The sequence below is a fragment of the Rosa rugosa genome, chromosome 3 (assembly GCF_958449725.1).
Source record: "Rosa rugosa chromosome 3, drRosRugo1.1, whole genome shotgun sequence".
NCBI classification, from domain to species: Eukaryota; Viridiplantae; Streptophyta; class Magnoliopsida; order Rosales; family Rosaceae; genus Rosa; species Rosa rugosa.
In genome coordinates, this window is record NC_084822.1 from 45,372,648 (window position 1) to 45,393,256 (window position 20,609).

At 37.7% G+C, this 20,609-nt stretch overlaps 2 protein-coding genes across 2 annotated transcripts; one reads left to right on the forward strand and one right to left on the reverse strand.

Annotated features, from left to right (window-relative positions):
* Nucleotides 1-408: 408 nt before the first annotated feature.
* LOC133735244 (uncharacterized) lies at nt 409-3,305 on the reverse strand. The gene is made up of 4 exons (XM_062162657.1): nt 3,095-3,305; nt 2,914-3,018; nt 1,124-2,342; nt 409-1,015 (listed from the first exon to the last, which is right to left on the reverse strand). The coding sequence occupies exons 3-4, from the start codon at nt 2,336-2,338 to the stop codon at nt 944-946; spliced, it is 1,287 nt and encodes a 428-aa protein (XP_062018641.1). The 5' UTR covers nt 2,339-2,342; nt 2,914-3,018; nt 3,095-3,305; the 3' UTR covers nt 409-943.
* A 3,782-nt stretch (nt 3,306-7,087) lies between these two features.
* Nucleotides 7,088-9,049, forward strand: LOC133738215 (aspartic proteinase 36-like). Its single transcript, XM_062165678.1, has one exon. The coding sequence runs from the start codon at nt 7,449-7,451 to the stop codon at nt 8,931-8,933; it is 1,485 nt and encodes a 494-aa protein (XP_062021662.1). The 5' UTR covers nt 7,088-7,448; the 3' UTR covers nt 8,934-9,049.
* Nucleotides 9,050-20,609: the final 11,560 nt, after the last annotated feature.

Consider the following 20,609-nt stretch of genomic DNA (forward strand, 5'->3'; position numbering starts at 1 on the left):
TGACAAATTTTTTAAATGTTACACCCCATATCTAGATTTACCCGTTTACTGGTCATTTGGATGGTAAACAATTAAAATCCTTACTTTTTACTTAATTTTGAACTTTTGGGGGCTCCAAACGTTGACTTTTTCTCAAGGTTCTAAAAAACGCTAAGCGCTAGTCGGGCAGAAGGCCGGGGACTAGCCTACCTGCCTAGGCCGTTTTTTTTTATTTTATATTTTATTTTTATTTTTATAACATATAATTATAGAAATAAAAACATAAAAGGTATTATAATGTTTGAAAATAGTAAAAATACTCAAAATATAGATAAAATGTCCAACAACAATGAGATAATGAGTTCTTAGAAATAAAAAAAAATTACAAATTTGATTCATCCAAGCCTAATCCTCAAATTCTTCTTCTCCATATCCCTCTAGTACTCCCTCCTCATCGGACTCAAACTCAAAATCCATCTCATATTCTTCCTCTTCATCCGATACAAAATCCTCCTCATGAAGTTCTCTAATTTCTTAAAGTCTACAACTTCTCCTAGGCTCTAAGCTACTCTCCACTCCCAATCCCGATCCCTCTCCAACTACTTCACTAGTAAGATCAGACTCAACATCTTCATCACCACAATCCACAATCCATCCTTGGGCCATAGTAGCTTCACCAGCAAGTAATACATCCACATTCTTCTCTTTCATTCTTCTCTTCTTTTTGATGATCTTGGCATTGAATTGGACATAGACTAAATTGTTTAACCTCGTTGTATCTAGTCTATTCCTTTTCTTTGTATGGATCTACATAAAGACAAAAAAAATTAGTATATTATGAGTTTGTAAATAATTAGTAAACTACATTACTACTTGCTTATAAACTTACAAAAATGCATAACTAAATAAGTACTTATCCCCTCAAAAGCACTCCAATTTCTCTCACATCCGGATGAGCTTGTGGTCAATGAAAGTATCCTTTTAGCCATACTTTGCAATTTTGGTACAAGGTTTCCATAAATATTCCACCACAAAACTAAACAAAAACATAAACAAAACAACAACAATTATGAATTAGCCAAACTCCAAAAGCAAAACAAACAAAATAAGTTTCTATATAAAAAAATAAGTTGGTATTTCTTACCCGGATTATAATTGTCATCATTTTGTGCGCATCCCGCCTTAGCCAAAACTCTTCCAAATCCACCTCTTTCTTCAAATACTTGTGCAATTCTACATTTATCACCAAACTTTGAGTTTGAATGTCATCGGGAAAGAATACCTCAACAAAAGTGAAGAACTCATCCATGACCGCATTATCATTCTCAATGCTTGGATTGACATATGTGTAGTAAGGGTTCAAGAGGTAGCCCGCAAAATGCAATGGACTATCAAGTCGATCACGGGCTTTTTCATCAACAATGTCAAGGATTGGACGATAGTGAGCTTCTTGATCTTTGAATGCCATTTTAATCTCCTCTTTGGCTCTAAGTAGTTCTCCATACACAAAGCCCATTGATGGCTTTCTATCCCCATCAACAAGGCGAAGCACCTTGACTAAAGGGGTAAACACCTTAAAACAAAGACTTACCCCATTCCAAAAAGAAGCACTCAAAGGATCGGTCATAATAGAGCAACCATTCAAAGCCCACTCTTCTTCTTGCTTCTTCAATGAACTTTTAGTTCTCTCTACCTCTTCCTTCAATAATGGCTCCCTTAATTGGTATTGGCTTGGAGGTCGGTAACCCAGGTCAAATTGACCAACCGCTTCAACAAACTTCTTGAAGCTATCACTATCAATGGCATGAAAAGGAATCCCGGCTTCATGCACCCATCTAGCCAAGTATTGATGCACACTATGTGTTCTTTGCTTGAAAAGTGCATCATTGATATTTTGTTGCCTCATCTTCCTACTTTCATCCAATGAAGAATACGGATTGATGGGGGATGCAAAACGATCCATTGGCTCAAGAGTATGCAGCATTCTTCTTGTCCCTTGACTCGCTTCATTGTCTTCATCTCCTTCAAGAATGACTTCTTGCCTCACTTCTGCTTCATGTCTACTCTTTTGTTTCTTCTTAGACTTTGCCTCTTCAATAGCATTCTTGCATTTGGCTTTATCCTCATCCGAAGACTTTTTACAAGGAGCCACATTTCCCTTGATGTGGGCAATATGTTGCTTCATTCGATATATCCCACCACTCACTAATTTCCCACACAACTTACACTTCAAACTATCCAAGTTTGAAGCATCCGCCAACTCCGCATATTCCCATCCAATATCACCCGAACCACGCTTCAATGATCTATCCATCTCCGACATTGCATTAGATGCCGAGGAAGATGTAGTACCCGCCATTGCCCTAAATAAGTAAAAGAGTATTCAACATTCAACAACCATTTCTATATATGCAAATATGCAATTCAGTTTACCAAAACAATGAAACCTGTCAAGTGATTACCAAAAACTCAAAAAGTCCATAACAGAGCCACATAGCATAATTAATCTGAGCATACAAGTATACAACTATACAAGTATACAACCTGTCACATAGACCATTCACAGAGGCCAAATTCAATTAATCAAGTCCCATGACTTCCATCCAAAACGGCCAAATATTCAATTAACCAAAACAGAACAGTCCAAACTTAATGTCAACAATCAAAGAATCATAAACTTAGTCCAAAAGGACCAAAACAGAACAGTCCAAAATTAATGACAGAAGCTTCAAACAATCAAACTTAATGTCATCAACAACTCAACAAGACAACAAGATAACCATTGTCAATCAATGAATCCAGAAACGGAAACCATGAGAAAATGAGAAACAGGGGGAAACACTCAAACACGAGTCATCAACAACACGAGTCAAAACTAAAAACTCAAAGTTTCATACAATACCCAGGAACTTAACAAGAGATTAAAAGACTCACCGAGCTTGAAGAACCCAGAAATCGAACCAAGATTGTCCTCTGCTTTGCTGCTTGAGTGGCTTGATAGCTTGAGGAGGAGTCAAAGAAGCAAACCAAGAGTGATGACTGGAAAGTGAAAACCCAGAAATTCCGAATTCAATTGAATCATTAAAATGTTCTAAAACCTAGAAATTCAACTTACCAGAAATTCGTTGTTACGGCGTCACAGGCGACTAAGACAGTCAGAGAGAGGCTGAGTACTTGAGCCGTTGAGAATAGTGTGGCCGGACCGCAGAGAGAGGCAGAGAGATTGAGAGAAAGAGACCGGAGCAAAAAGCCTCCAGTTTTGGACTTTTGGTTCAAAACGACGACCCTCCAGAACCTTATCTTCGATTTGGGAATTGGGACTTTGGGTAAATTACTAAATTGGCTTTAAGTCTAGAGAGAGAAAAAAAAAAAAAAAAAATCTGAAACAACTAATCGCCGACTACCCAAATCCCGCCCAGAACCGTTTAGGCCACCTAGGCGGTCGATTTTCTCCTCAGCGCCTAGCTCACTCGCCTAGCCCGATTTTTAGAACCTTGCTTTTCTATGATTCACTTTTTGAAGAAACTTTCTTCTGAAAAGTTGTAGAGGATGTTAAACCGAGTTCGTGGACATGCAGCACGCCAAAATTAGAGTTCGTATGAAGAAGTTACGATTTGAAAAACAAAAATTACTAATTCAGCAAACCTACTATAAATTGCAGTTTGACCTTCCATTTCTGGAAGTTTCCATTTCAGTCAACAAACCCTAATTTGGAAACTCTCCCAGCAAGACTCGAATTTCATTATCCGACTCAAAATGTTAACCCAACCGGTTCTCCACCGTTAGGCCACCGTTTGTCTCCACACCGACCACGCTTATGACCTTCTGATCCCCTGCTTCAATTTGCAGTGGAGAAAGAGAATTGAAGCCATAATCTCTTCGGCAGTCCGACGCCCTTGACCTGATTCGATCTCCGAACTCCAGCCATTTCAGCCGGCGCCACCACCGATTTCTGGAAGCCCTTACCCTCTAGCATAATTCATGAAATTTTGATAAGTTATCCAAACTCAAATATTTGAATCTCCACTTTCTGAAAACAAACTCTCAATAATCCAATAAGTCAAGTATCGGCAAAAACTCTGAGAATACTCCATAACTCAAAATGAACTCAATGTCAATAAATCTTAAATAACTTGTTGAAAACATAATATCAAGAAATCCCGATAATTCAACCATACTCAAATATTCAAATATCATACTTCATTTATTATCAATATAAATCAATATGATAAAAATAATACTACATGCACATTTAATTTAAAAACAAATGTCCACCACCGGAGTTTATAATGAGTTTCCTTTCCCAATTTAATCCTTTCAGATGGTTGGTCGGTAATACCTTCTAGCCATCGCCTCCTCATATTCCGAGCGACAGTACCCTCCGATGCGTCACCCAGTTGGTAGTACCTTCCAGTAGTATGAGATGACTAGTCGGCATTGCTCTCTAGTCGTAGCCTATTTTATCATGTGAGAGTTTTAAATGAGATTTTTGAAATGTTTATGAGATGCTCATATCTTAAATGAAATGATTTACAGATGATAAAGAATTTATTTTGATATTTTAGTACTATAGAGCGATTAAAAGTATTTTCACGAAATCTTACTGCATGCTTGATTTTATCTGAAATTAAATTTGGGAAAGTATTAGATTTTATTTTATTTCATTGAAATTATTTATTTTTCGTCCACTCACTCTAACATTAAATACTTTTCCCTAGGCTTTTCAGTTTTTCGTGCCTAGTTTGCAGATTAGTTGAGATCAAGCGTGCGTAGGCGTTGAGGCATAGTGTCCACCACATTCATCTTTATTGTAGGTTACATATTTAACCGACGGATACGTTATTTCAATATTTCATTTAGATTGCTAAGATTACCGACACTTTAGTTGTATCTAAAATTTGATACTCGAGATTCATGTTTAAGATTCCTTGTATATCACTTGTGAAAGTTGAATTGTTGAGGAGAGCTTGTAGGCTCATGGAGATGAAGATATTGTTGGCTATTAGAAGAGTTTCTTTTGTTTTCTTAGGTTTGGATAGTCTATTTTATGGATAATTCTGCCATTTTTTGGGTGAAATTTCCCCTAAGATGGGCCCTACAATGTCACCTCGAATTTCAGGGTGAAATCTGAGGCGAGTTCTGTCACTAAATCTTAGTTTATTGATCTCAATATTCAAACGCTTGCGAGTAGGTTGAAATATTCCTCGTGAAATCACTCAATTAATTTAAATTATTCCTCCTAGTCTATTCATGTTGGTACAAGTAGTGTACGTCGGTACACTGAATACTCTCTCACATGTTTGAACCATCCAACAACACCCATAACCTGAGACAACGAAAGGCTGTGGGAGACCACTCTTGTAATGCTCCATGGTGAACGAGAGAAATGAACCCATCATTTGGGAAAAAACAAATATTATAGACTAGGCGTTATATGTGTCAATTTTCTGGATTCAAAGAGCAGATATTGATTTTGAAAAATAATATTACCGCTAGGATGTAAAACTAGGCAACAACTTCCACAAACCGGAAGACCAAAAGGCTAAGAGCCACCACTAAAACAAGAGCTTTTTTTTTTTTTTGATGACATAAAAAAAAAAATTACAGAACAAAACCACGAGAGACACTCCCTCCCAACTGATCCAAATGGAATGCTGGGGACACAAAAAGGGGAATACAAGAAAACCAAACCTTAGGATTTACATGATTATAGGCTAAAGAGGCCAAATGATCTGCAACAAAGTTCGCTTCTCTGTAAATATGCCTAAATATAATAGACTGAAAAGTAGAAGCTAGCCTTTGATGTCTCTGACCAGTACTTGAATTAATTCTCCAAGGAATAGCAGTTTTTCCAGAAAGAAAATCTATCAACAACTTTGAATCGCCTTCAACAATAACTTTCGATAAATTTTGCAATTGAGCTGTGTGTAAACCTTCACAAAGAGTTGTAGCCTCTGCAACCAAAGCATTAGTTGATCCAATATTTCTACACGCTGCAACAAACTGATTCCCTTGAGAGTCCCTAATAATAAAACATGTATAATGGTTGTCGAATTTGACTCCAAAAAGATTGATAAAATAAGGCATGAATCCCATCCAGACCTGAAGCTTTCAAGGAACCAATACTTTGAACAACAGAAAATAATTCATCAACGTAACTGGTGCAAGTAATGACTTATTATCTTTAGGAGAAATATAAGGATCAATAGTTGAAAGAAAACAAGATAATGAATCATGATGCAGTGTACTAGAATGAGAAAATCTATGTTTAAAAGAAGTAATTAGAATATCAGCAATTTGGGATTGGTCATTAGTCCGGCAACCAAGATCATTTTTCAGTTTAAGGATTTGATTTTTCTTTCATCTTATAGTAGCATGAGTCTGAAAATATTTAGTATTCTTATCACCTAAAGAAAGCCATTTATCCTTAGAGCGTTGAGCCCAAAAAAGCTCCTCATCTCTAATCAGAGAATCAAGTTGAGACTGTAGATAAGCTTCTTGTTGAAATTGATATGAAGAAGGTAAAGAAGACGATTGGAGATTCAGAAGTTGTGAATGTAAATCTTTCATACGCTGAAACAAATTATCAAAGACAGTGTAATTCCAATTACGAGCTAAAGCCTGAAAAGCATTTACTTTTGCCACAAAACTCTCAAAAGCATTACCATTAGTTAGAGTAAACAATGCAGCATTAACTATATTATGAAAATCAGGATGTTGAAGCAGACAGCTTCAAGTTTAAACGGTTTTCGTTGCTCCATGATGTACGAGAGAAATGAGCTATCTTTCGAAAATCACATAAATGAAAAACAATGAACAATCCAAATGATTTTGAATCCAAAAAATAGGATATTTTTTCTTCTTCCAACCAATAATATTACCGCAGTCTACTGGCCTATAACAACTCCCCTTATGTCATAACCTATAACAAAATTTACCCCAGTATTACCAAACAAAGCTATGTCTTATCGTTAAACTTACAGGATAAAGTGATAAACCAATACTTGATCTCAAAGAAATTGCAAAAAACCAAACTTTGAAAACGCGCAAATAGTTGCTCAGTCTTCTCTGACTCTTGACTCTATCTTCAATCCTTTCTGGCTGTCCTTCTCTCTCCCTTGCCGTCTTAAGCAAATTGCTTTTCTTGCCTTTCTCATTTCTTCCTTACATACCTTTCCCTCCCTTCACAGTCACCGTCCTCCTCAACACACCCCTATTTGGTCCCCTCAAACTTTCCCCCAAAACCCTCTTCTCCAATCCAAGTTAGGTATTGTTTCCCATCTGGGTTATTTCTCCCAAAACCAAGAAAAGTCTCCATCTTTCTTCTGGGTCCAATACTCCAATCCCAAACAGATCTTACCACCCTCAACTTTTCAAAAAAAAAAAAACCCATCTTTCTACTCCCCCAAAAGCTTCAATCCACCCTTCAAAATCGAATCTTGGCATCGAATTCCATCAGGGTTCTGTATATGGATCCTGGACCAACATCAAGATCGGTTCTTTTGGGATTTCTTCTACTTGTCTCTTTGATTCTACATGTTTCCGGCAACTTGGTCTTCCCGGTGAGTCACAAGTTCCAGGGCCGCCGCGGGCAGTGGTCACTTAGTGAGTTAAAAGCCCACGACGCTCGGCGCCACGGCCGGAACCTCATCTCTGTTTCGTCATCAGCTGTGGATCTGGAACTGGGCGGCAACGGCCACCCTTCCGAGACCGGTCTCTACTTCGCCAAGCTCGGAATCGGATCCCCGTCGAAGGACTACTACGTGCAAGTCGACACCGGCAGCGACATTTTGTGGATCAATTGCATTGAGTGCGCCAATTGCCCCAAGAAAAGCGACATTGGAGTCAAGCTCACATTGTATGATCCAAAGGACTCTTCCACTTCCCAATCCATCACTTGTGATCAGGACTTTTGCACTTCGCAATACGATGGTCAGTTGCCGGGTTGTAAACCGGAGTTGCTGTGTCAATATAATGTGGTCTATGGGGATGGGAGCTCGACTGCAGGGTACTTTGTGAAGGATGTGATTGAGTTTGATAAGGTTAGTGGGAGTCATCAGACTTCGGTGGCGAATGGGAGCATAGTTTTCGGGTGTGGAGCTAAGCAGTCAGGGCAGCTAGGGAAGTCGTCTGAGGCGCTTGATGGGATTCTTGGTTTCGGTCAAGCGAAGTCGTCCATGATATCGCAGCTGGCTGCAGCTGGGAAGGTGAAGAAGCAGTTTGCGCATTGTTTGGACAATGTGAATGGGGGTGGCATTTTCGCAATTGGGGAAGTTGTGGAGACGAAATTGAAGCTGAACATGACTCCATTGGTGCCCAAAAGTGCGCATTACAATGTGGTCATGGAGGCGATTGAGGTGGGTGGTGTTGTTGTAGACCTGCCCTCGGATACATTTGACAGTGGAGACAAGGAAGGGACCATTATCGATAGTGGCACCACTTTGGCTTATCTTCCACAGGTGGTTTTTGAGCCGGTGATGAAAATGATACTGAGCAAGCAACCCCTTTTGAAGTTGCACACTGTTGAGGACCAGTTCACATGTTTTCAGTATTCGGAGAATGTGGATGATGGATTTCCGGTGGTGAAGTTTTATTTCAACAACTCGGTTTCGCTTTCGGTGTATCCCCATGAGTATTTGTTCCAATTGAAAGAGTATGTATGGTGTTCTGGGTGGCAGAGCAGTGGGATGAAAACCAAAGATGGAAGCTCCATGACTCTTTTGGGAGATTTGGTGCTCTCGAATAAGTTGGTGTTTTACGATCTTGAGAATCAGTCCATTGGGTGGATTGATTACAATTGCTCTTCAAGCATCAAAGTGAGGGATGACAGTTCGGGGGCAATATACTATGTTGATGCACACAATATTTCTTCTGCTTCAGGTCTATTAATAGGTAGAAGATTATTGACATTCTTGTTATTTGTAATTTGTATGCTGCTGCAAATATCTATATAGTTAGATTAGTTCAACATATAGGCACAGCATTCTTTGATTTTGGACCATAATTTATCAATCAATAAGAACTTGGGTTTGCTCAGCTTGTGCAATGAATCGTCTCTTTTCTGAGGATAGATTGTGCTCTGACACTTCAGTTCAAAGTTGCTCCTGATTGATTGTCATTATATGATACACATAGGATATGGGGATGTCTAGTTGGTATAATAGATAAGAGTGAATAAAGTGGGGATTGAAGTGAGAATTTTGGGTATGCGGATTGAGAATTTGGTGTTTGGAGGAGAGTAGGATAGGAATTTTGGTTTTGAAGTACGAAATTTGGAAATTTGGGGTTTGGGAGAATGGAGTTTAGAATAATTTTCTGATTATCTAAGGATTGCTCTGTATAAGCTCTTATTTGCTAATGGGAATTCAAGGAAGCTCTTGTTTGCTTCATGGGTTCTTGTATATGCCAGTATTTGCTAATGGGAATTCAAGGAAGCTCTTGTTTGCTTCATGGGTTCTTGTATATGCCAGTATTATTCTATATAATCTCCTAATGAAGCAACTAATGATTCTTCTGTGCAAGCTCACAATTGCTGTGTGTAATGTAGTAGTAACAAGAGCAAGCCAATGTCAGTTTTTCCAAGCACCCAAGAGTCAATGAAAAGAACAGAACTTTAAACTCCGATTCAAATTTGAACAGCTATCAAAATCTAGAGAACAAGTTCAGTCTCTGATTGGCTGATTGGCGTTCCAAGGCGCTACTGGGTTCCACTCTTCTTTGGAAGGCGGCCACTCTGGCTATCTGCGCACGTTGCAGCGAATTAGCCGCAGCTTTGCTTGGCCGGGATTGCGTCGAGATGTAAAATGCTTTGTGGCAAGTTGTGACCAATGCCAAAGACAGAACCACGAGACCATTCACCCTCCAGGTCTTCTCCATCCTCTTCCCATACCTGCCACTATTTGGGTTGACATCTCTATGGATTTTATCGATGGTCTGCCTTCTTCCAATGCCAAAAACGCTATTATGGTGGTTGTTGACCGCCTATCGAAATATGGTCATTTCATTGCTATTACACACCCGTACACGGCAGCTACTATCGCGAATATTTTCAGCAAAGAGATCTTTCGCCTCCATGGTCTACCACGGTCAATTGTCAGCGATCGCGATCCCATATTCACCAGTCACTTCTGGGAGGCTCTGTTCAAAATGCAAGGGACCCAACTATGTCGCAGTTCTGCTTATCATCCCCAATCGGATGGACAGACCGAGGTCGTGAATCTTTCCCTATAACACTATTTGCGGTGTTTTGTGGCTGACAAACCTTCCTCATGGTCGGATTTGATTCATTGGGCTGAATGGTGGTACAACACCACATTCCACTCCAGTATCCAGATGACTCCATTCCAAGCTGTTTATGGCACTGCTCCTCCCTCGATCCACCGTTACATTCCGGGCTCAACAGCTGTCCATGCCGTGGATATTAATCTACAGAAAAGAGATGAGCTCCTGGACACATTGAAACATCACCTGCATCTTGCACAGAATAAAATGAAGCAACAAGCAGATAAAGGCCGTACTGAACGGAGTTTTGATATTGGGGACTGGGTATACCTCAAGCTCCATCCCTACCGCCAAAAATCCCTCCATCACCGCCCTTCCCAGAAGTTGGCTCCCCGTTTCTACGACCCCTTCCAGATCTCGGCCAAAATTGGCCCAGTGGCTTACCGCCTTCTGCTCCCTCCTCAATGTAAAGCTGCATCCTACTTTCCATGTCTCTCTCTTGAAGAAAAAAGTTGGGGACCACACTCAGATCTCCCCCACATAGGCCTCATGGCCCGGCCCGGCCCATTCATAGCGGGCTTGGGCCGGGCCTTACTATATTTTTAAATAGTAGCGGGCCGGGCCGGGCCGGGCCGGGCTTTATTGTAAATCGAAGGATCCAAGTCCGTCCATGTAAAGCGGGCCTTGCGGGCTTTTGCGGGCCGAGCCTTGCGGGCTTTTTTGGGCCTGGCCTTGCGGGCTTTATTTACAAATAAATCTTTAAAGACACTAATTTTTTTATAAACTTATATTTATATATCATACACTCCAAAGAGCAACGTCTATCAATTCAAAGAAAATAAAAAAATTAACCGTTAGATGTGATCTTTACAATAAATTATGAGTGTGGTAAAAAATTTAGCCAATTTCACCATATTATCGAATCCGATCGAATTGGTCAACCGTCGTCACTTCTATGTCTTCTTGGTTGACCGATGGCGTAACAACCGTGAAACGTGCTTATTTTTCTACATCACGTCTATAAATATTCCATCGATGCATATGCGTGGACATAAGATAAAAATTTCAATTTTAATTATAAAGATGTTGACGTAAACCAATTTGCCTCATAAAGTTGTATGACTTATATGTTGCATTTAAATTGTTGAGGTTCACTCTAAAGCAACCATGAAGTGGAAAATGAATTTAGAGAAACCAACCGCTTGATAGAGAGATTGTGATGTTTTATGGTGGTTGTAAAAAATCCAGCCTATTTGGTTCTCGTTTCGAATTCAATCAACTAGGTCAAACTTAGTTACTCTTATAAACCTATATTTATATATCATGCACTCCAAAGAGCAACCCCTATCAATTCAAAGAAAATGGAAAAACCGACCGTTGGATGAGATTATTACAATAAATTATGAGTGTGGTAAAATGATAACGCTAAAAGCAAGCGCGCAATTTAACCCTGCAAAATGTAGTTGTTAGTATAGAATAAGTAGAGATCGTTTTAGCCAGGGATTGAGGGTACACCTGTCATTGCAAAAACAAATAAAAAATTAAAATAATAAAGTAAAAAGTATTATGTACAAAAATAAAACAAAGAATAGAAATATATACAAGTTAATGTAAAAAGGGGGAATTAGGATTTTTTAAATCAAAAATTAAAATAAAGAAAATGTAAAAACACATATACAAGAGTGGAACACAAGGAACAAAGATCAAAACCACAATCATATGAATGAAATCCAATTACAATTCCTATAGTTGATTATCTATGTCATGAGAAATAAGTTGACCATGTGAAACGTTAGTAAGCAAACGATTTCCCATATTTTACTTTCCTTGAATAATTAATCTAATTGAAATCACCTAAATCAATCCTATTGAACATGCAATCATAGTCTAGAAAGCTAGCTAATCAATAATACATTCAATGCATGAAGAACAAAGAAAGGATGTCAACCAAAGTGCACAACCTAGTATGAAAAAGTCTATCTATTTGCAATCCTCCTTAATTGATTTCGACGTTTGTCCAAAGCATTTACTACTTAAATCTAGCACCAATTACATGCATATATCCTAAGTTGGCCATCAAAGAACACATATATATAAAAGTTTTCTATAATCCAAAATCAATTAAGCAATCTCACATAAGCAACATAAAAATCAACATAAAGAAATCGCAATTTTTATTCAAATATAAGAATAGGCTTAAACTTTGCCCTAAACATTATTTGTTAACTAAAATTCATAGTTCTACAAATCCAAACAAAGAAAACCAAAAGAAGTTACAAGGAAAAAGATAGAATTACACCGTGAAGGGAGTGGATAATGAAGAGCTTGAGACGTTGGTCTTGAATCTTGAAAGCAAGACTTCACTATCACGGCACAAGGTGAATGATGACGGCTAGGAGGCTTCATGGCTTCTTCTTCTCTTCTTTTCTTTGCTTGAAAATGCAGAAACTTGAAACTAGAGGATGGAGAGGAAAATGGAAAGGAAATGGAGAGACAAAGAAGATGAAGTGGATGAAGGAATGTGTATTTTGGGTGGTAAATGTGATGGTTTAAATAGAGAAGAAAAAGAGGGAAGTAATGATGAATGAAAACAAAGCATGAAGGTGGAATATGATGATCTATTAAAGAATGGAAAGGAAAATGGATCTAAGAAAAAAAGAGAAGATCGAGCATCTAGCTTTCTTTATGTGGGTGGGAAACATGAACATGATGAATTTAGGTCACTTTCTTCCCCTTTATTCCTTCAACTATTTCTCCACCGAAAGTTCAGATTTTGCCCGTGACTTCTTCATAACAAATGTTCATTTATGAATGTAGATCACGCTGTCAAATTTTCAGAATTTATTTCCATGCCCTTGGGCCGGAATCGCTGCTGGACTCCTTACAGGTCCAGTTTTCCAGTTTTGCTTATGCAGAAAATTGGGCTGACTGTTTGAAGGCCTTCCACTTCTATCTGGCTCTTACACTCTTCATAAGAAATGTTTCTTAGGATGTCTAGAATGGATCTGGAAGGTTTCAGCTCATTTGGAGTTCATTTGTTCAGGTGGTCGCTCCTTCTTCCTTGCTTGGCTTGGTTTCTCCTAGCCGAAGTAGGAAAATGTGTAAAGTTGACATTTTTAGTGCATTTCCATTTTTCTCCATCATTTCTAGGTAATTATGAACCTAACACTTATTTCATCGTCATGACGTCATCTACTCCAATGTACCTAAAAATAGAAATTGAGTTAAAAATCGATTCGTTAAGGAATTAACTAAGCAAAATGTGAGGAATTAATTATTAAATTAGCACATTAAAATACTCCTATCAAATTCCCGCACACTTAGCTTTTGCTAGTCCCTTAGCAAAACAAAAATACAAAACAAAACAAAGACTCAACAAAAAGTAAGTAAATGACTCTACTGCCCCTAACTATTGTCTCAGAGACTCCAAACTCATGGCTTTCACGTTAAACACTTAATCAAAATCACATAGATAATTCCAAGGTTAATAAACGTGTGACACTCATATGACTAAGTAAGATATGGAGAACTTATGTTATACAGTGAATGATAGCATGTTTCGAACAAGTCCAATCCAAACTCACAAGGCATACTCTCGATTTTTCTCTCAGAAATGACTATGCTTAAAAGCTTCACACTCAAGTATACGCAAGAGAACAAATTGTAAGGCAACAAACAGCTTGCATATTTCATCAATAAAAGCATTTTGTGAAGAATTTTTAAAAACCTCAAGAAATGACTAAGTGCACAAATGGACCTAAACCATAAGCTCGACTTTGTACCTGACTCCACTAACCAAAGGATGCCCATCTCAAGGATCAAGTAATTAAGGACTTGAAACAGGTTGTAATGGGGCTAAGCTAGGGTTTTCGAAATGAAGATTAAGGATGCAAAAGTTCTAAGGACCTAGCAGAGCATATATGGATCACCTTATGTCACCATTTTTGTGAGCCAATTATCATTGTTTTGGGCCCAACATTCACTCTAACCAACATGAGAATGGACAAATGCCTAATTTTCAACTTTGAGCCTTCTACAAATTTGAAAATCCAAAACCATACTTAACAATTTCCTAAGAGTTTTCTTTTCAAATTTTCTTTCTTTCTTTTTTTTCGGCAATTTTTTTTTTTTTTCTCTCTCTTGGTTTTTCCCCACCCCACACTTGTCTTTCATCGTCACCCCTACACAATTTGTCATGCTCTACCAAGTCCCTAGTACAAGGGTAGAGATGTCCTATACTAAGCTCATGGTAGGGTAGTGAGGGTGATGAAACAAAGGTTTTCAACGTAGGCTCAAAGGGGTTCATTCTAAAGAGTCCCACGACGGGCACAATTGGGGACACATGCTTGTTTGGCTATGGTGGTTACCCTAATGCCTTCTATCCTATCCAAGATCAGGGCATATTAGCATACAAGTTTTGACAGTCACAAAAGTCGAGTTCTAGTATTCTCTAGTCCATTAAAATCTATGGCACATGATCATTGGATTTTCAAACAATGATGAGGTTTTGCAAATACAGCCATGAAATTATGGAATTATCAATTAAGCACTCAAAAAGAAAGTATTTTACCTCAACAGCTCACTTAGGGTCAAATGAATTAAACTTAATCCTAGCATGCTTTATGAACCAAGTTACAATCCTATCTCAAATCTTCATACAAGTATCACAATGTCGATTAACCACATAATTCAATTAAGTCCGATTTCGATTGCGAAAACCTCCAGCCATGAATTCAGAGACATGTTCATCCTAGACGTTAGGAGCATCCTAAGACTCAAACAAACAAAAACAAATTATTATTTTTAAAATGTTTTTTTTTTTTTTTTTTTTTATGACTACACAAAAAACTAACTACTTATCACTACACAAAAAACAATAATCCTTCCCCCATACTTAATTCATGCAATGTCCTCAATGTATAAACAAATATAAAGCATGCAAAGCAAAAATCAAGCATAGAAGAGAAAGTTAACGAAACCTAAAACAAATTAAAATTGATGAAAATAAAAGAGAAGGAAGAGTTCAAGAAAGCAAATCTGCGTTTGATGGCTCCTCCACAGCGTCTTCTTCTTTATTATGGGCCTTCTTGTGGGCTTGGCGCTTTCTTCTAACAGGATCCAGTGGACACACGTGATTGGGCTTGGCGGTTTGTCTTCATACAGGATCCGGTGGACACACGTGGTTGAGCTTCTCTTGTGGGCTTGGCGCCATCTTCATTATGGGCCACTTGGGCCTTCTTGTGGGTTCTTGGAGGGTCCAATAGTAAGCGTCCACTCCTAGTGATGATGGCTTGGGCTTGCTCATGTGGGCTTGGTGCCGTGTTGCTTGGTAGCTTCCCTGTTTCAGCAATCCGGCCCATGAAAGGTTTGTACCTCGGGCCTCCATCCACAGCTACAGTTGAGGGCATTGATCAGTCATGTGTCCTGACTTTTCTTTTCCGTGATTTACGGCAGCTTTCGGCTAGAGCTTGTCTGTCACAACTCCTTGAGATCCGTTTGGTTCCCCCACGCGCCAATAATCCCTGTTTTAGGGCAACTTTAATCTGCTTTTCTGCCGCTGGTTTGACTCTTCATTGTCCATCCAACGGTGGAGATTGCATGCTTTGTTCCTTAAATAAGTGCATTCTGGAGATGAGACTGTTCACGCCAAAAACCTCTCTCAGAGCTTCAGTCATTCTCTCTCAAAGCTTCAGTCTTTCTCTCTCAGATATTCAGTTCTTTCTTCTCAGATCTTCAGTTGTCTCTTTCTCAGATCTTCAGTTGTCTCTCTCAGATCTTCAGTTTTTCCCTATCAGATCTTCAGTTCTTCCTTCTCAGATCTTCAGTTGTCTCTCTCAGATCTTCAGTTTTTTCCTCTCAGATCTTCAGTTCTTCTCTTTCAGATCTTCAGTTGTCTCTCTCAGATCTTCAGCAATGGAACCACAAACCCAGCAACCAACCGAGGATGGAGGAAGCAACAAAGCAGCCGGGAGTAGTACCAGATGGACTCCCACTAAAGATCAGATAAGAATCCTTAACGAGCTTTTCTACAACAAGGGAGTTAGGTCCCCAACTGTAGAGCAGGTTCAGAGGATCACTCTCCAGCTGAAAAGGTACGGAAAGATCGAGGGCAGGAACGTCTTTTATTGGTTCCAGAACCACAAGCCTCGGGACAAAAAGAAGAAGATGTCCACTTCGGATGTTCCTGTGCCCATGCAAAGATCAGGGCTTGTTGGTAATGGTACCAATTGGAAACCTGAGGATAAGTATCTTAACTTCGGATCTTCTGCATCTGCTTGTGCTTCTTCAGCTGGTGTTGGTGGATCCATAAAGGAGATTGAAACCCTTCCACTGTTCCCCATGCACAGTGAAGACATCTTGAGCAACATGAAGACCACTTCCGAGGGAGGTGGCAGCTATGGCGATTACTCCGGTGGCTGGGGCAGCTATGGCGGTGACACTCGCATTTCCCTTGAGCTCAGCCTCAACTCCTCCGGATCTGTTGACTTGGCTTAGTTACAATTATTTATTTATTTATTTATTTATTTTATTTTTTTAAATAATAATAAGACTGAATGAATGTAGTTTTTTTTTTTTTTGCATTTTATTTTATTTTATTTATTTGTTTGCATTTTCATTATATAGGACTCAAAATAAAAGACAAAAATATAAATCCTAAAATAAAAATAAGGGAGAAAAACTGAAAAATAGAAAGAAATAGGGAAAGAGAAAGCAAATCACTTGGATATAGTGTAACTTTTTTTTTTTAATAAATAGGATTCATAATAAAAGAAAAAAAATATATAAATCCCTTCCCCCACACTTAAATATTGCATTGTCCTCAATGTAATCAATTATAAGCATGCAATGAAACAAATAAGCATAGCTAGAAGACATTTACGAAAATAAATTCTAAAAATAAAAACAAAGAGAAAAATTGAAAAATAAAAAGAAATAGGGATAGAGAAAGCAAATCTGATTGGATTGGGTTGCCTCCCAAATAGCGCTTGGATTTAACGTCTTCTCAGCCTAGACGTAATAGAAATTAAAAAGTTAGTAACTATAATTAACAAAGAAAAACAAAGTCTATAAACAAGTATAATTATGAATTACAAACTACAAGTAAAATTAGCAAGTGTATTGTACATGAGACACAAGTGAGTAAAAAAACAAGAAAAGTATTTTTACAAGTGTAATATGTATATATATATATATATATATATATATATATATATATATATATATATATATATATTTTTTTTTTTTTTTACCTTAGTCTATCACAACATTTTCTTTTGTTATAAACATTATTAATATCGAATCAAATTCCAAGCGGTAAATCAAGTGAATGTGCGGCCCAAGTATAGTCGCCTAGACACAAATTCCCTTTAGCATCCTTTGGGCAACCTTACTGAAATGGCCAGGTGGGGGAGGACGAACACGAGAGGAAAAATCCATTTTGACATGAGCTACTCCCACATAGTGGTTTAGGCCCATTTGCAAGCACTTCTGGATTTAAAAACCCGTCATGCATGAACGTTGTCCCCTTCCTAGACACCATTCCACATAGGCTATGCTTACTAAAAAAAATGTCATAAGTGTGAAGACAGTTCAACAAGTGTTAATAAAGGCCGCCCTCAACCTTAAGGAACATGAACTAGGTACCAATAAGGGGTTTAGGCCAATATTAACAAAAGAGACTTCACCTATTCCTCTCAATTTACAACTTACAATTAAAACTCGTGTTCAATAATATAAATAACATCATAATTAATTAATTAAACTAAGTTTCAAACAATTTATATACAACAATTATAAACAAAAACAAGTGATTTTTCAATCCCCGGCAACGGCGCCAAAAATTGATACGCTAGAAGCAAGCGCGCAATTTAACCCTGCAAAATGTAGTTGTTAGTATAGAATAAGTAGGGATCGTTCTAGCCGGTGATTGAGGGTACACCTGTAATTGCAAAAATAAATAAAGAATTAATAAAAAGTAAAAAGTATTATGTACAAAAATAAAACAAAGAATAGAAATTTATACAATTTAATGTAAAAAGGGGGATTAGGATTTTTAAAATCAAAAATTAAAATAAATAAAATAAAGAAAATGTAAAAACACATATACAAGGGTGGAACGCAAGGAAGAAAGATCAAAACCACAATCATATGAATGAAATCCAATTAAAATTCTTATAGTTAATTATCTATGTCATGAGAAATAAGTTGACCATGTGAAACATTCGAAGCAAATGATTTCCCATATTTTACTTTCCTTGAATATTTAATCTAAGTGAAAGCACCTAAATTAAACCTATTGAACATGCAATCATAGTCTAGAAAGCTAGATAATCAAGAACACATTCAATGCATGAAGAACAAAGAAAGGATGTCAACCAAAGTGCACAACATAGTATGAAAAAGTTCATCTATTTGCAATCCTCCTTAATTGATTTCGACTTTTGTCCAAAGCCTTTACTACTTAAATCTAGCACCAATTACATGCATATATCCTAAGTTGGCCACCAAAGAACACATACATATAAAAGTTTTATATAATCCAAAATCAATTAAGCAATCTCACATAAGCAACATAAAAATCAACATAAAGAAATCGCAATTTTTATTCAAACATAAGAATGGGCTTAAACTTTGCCCTAACCGTTTACGTTAACTACAATTCATAGTTCTACAAATCCAAACAAAGAAAACCAAAAGAAGTTACAAGGAAAAAGATAGAATTACACCGTGAAGGGAGTGGATGATAAACAGCTTGAGACGTTGATCTTGAATCTTGAAAGCAAGGCTTCACTATCACGGCACAAGGTGGATGATGACGGCTAGGAGGCTTCATGGCTTCTTCTTCTCTTCTTCTCTTTGCTTGAAAATGTAGAAACTTGAAACTAGAGGATGGAGAGGAAAATGGAAAGGAAATGGAGAGACAAAGAAGATGAAATGGATGAAGGAATGTGTATTTTGGGTGCTAAATGTGATGGTTTAAATAGAGAAGAAAAAGAGGGAAGTAATGATGAATGAAAACAAAGCATGAAGGTGGAATATGATGATCTATTAAAGAATGGAAAGGAAAATGGATCCAAGAAAAAAAGAGAAGAGCATCTAGCTTTCTTTATGTGGGTGGGAAACATGAACATGATGAATTTAGGTCACTTTCTTCCCCTTTATTCCTTCAACTATTTCTCCACCGAAAGTTCAGATTTTGCCCGTGACTTCTTCATAACAAATGTTCCTTTATGAATGTAGATCACTCTGTCAAATTTTCAGAATTTATTTTCATGCCCTTGGGCCGAAATCGCTGCTGGACTCCTTACAAGTCCAGTTTTCCAGTTTTGCTTATGCAGAAAATTGGGCTGACTGTTTGAAGGCCTTCCACTTCTATCTGGCTCTTGCACTCTTCAGAAGAAATGTTTCTTAGGATGTCTAGAATGGATCTGGAAGGTTTCAGCACATTTGGAGTTCATTTGTTCAGGTGGTCGCTCCTTCTTCCTTGCTTGGCTCGGTTTCTCCTAACCGGAGTAGGAAAATGTGTAAAGTTGACATTTTTAGTGCATTTCCATTTTTCTCCATCATTTCTAGATAATTATGGACCTAACACTTATTTCATCATCATCTACTCCAATGTACCTAAAAATAGAAATTGAGTTAAAAATCGATTCGTTAAGGAATTAACTAAGCAAAATGTGAGGAATTAATTATTGAAATACCACATTAAAATACTCCTATCATAAAATTTTAGCCAATTTCACCATATTTTCGAATCCGATCGAATTGGTCAACCGTCGTCACTTGTATGTTTTCTTGGTTGACCGATGGCTTGACGACCGCGAAACGTGCTTATTTTTTCCCATCACGTCTGTAAATATCCTATCGATGGATGTGCGTGTACATAAGATAAAAATTTCAATTTTAATTACAAAGATGTTGGCCTATATCAATTTGCCTCCTAAAGTTGTATGACTTGTACATTGTATTTAAATTGTTGAGGTTCATTCTAAAACAACCATGAAGTAGAAAATGAATTTAGAGAAAACAACCGCTCGATGGAGAGACTGTAATGTTTTATGGTGGTTGTAAAAAATTCAGCCAATTTGGTTCTCGTTTCGAATTCAATTAACGAGGTCAAACATAGTTACTCTTATAAACCTATATTTATATATCATACACTCCAAAGAGTAACCCCTATCAATTCAATAAAAATGGAAAAACCGACCGTTGGATGAGATTATTACAATAAATTATGAGTGTGGTAAAAAATTTAGCCAATTTCACCATATTTTCGAATCCGATCGAATTGGTCAACCATCGTCATGATATGTAGAATATATATGCACATATTCTATATAGAAGTATGAGAACTTCTACAAACATATATAAACACACACACACACACACGCACACATATTCTTATAGAT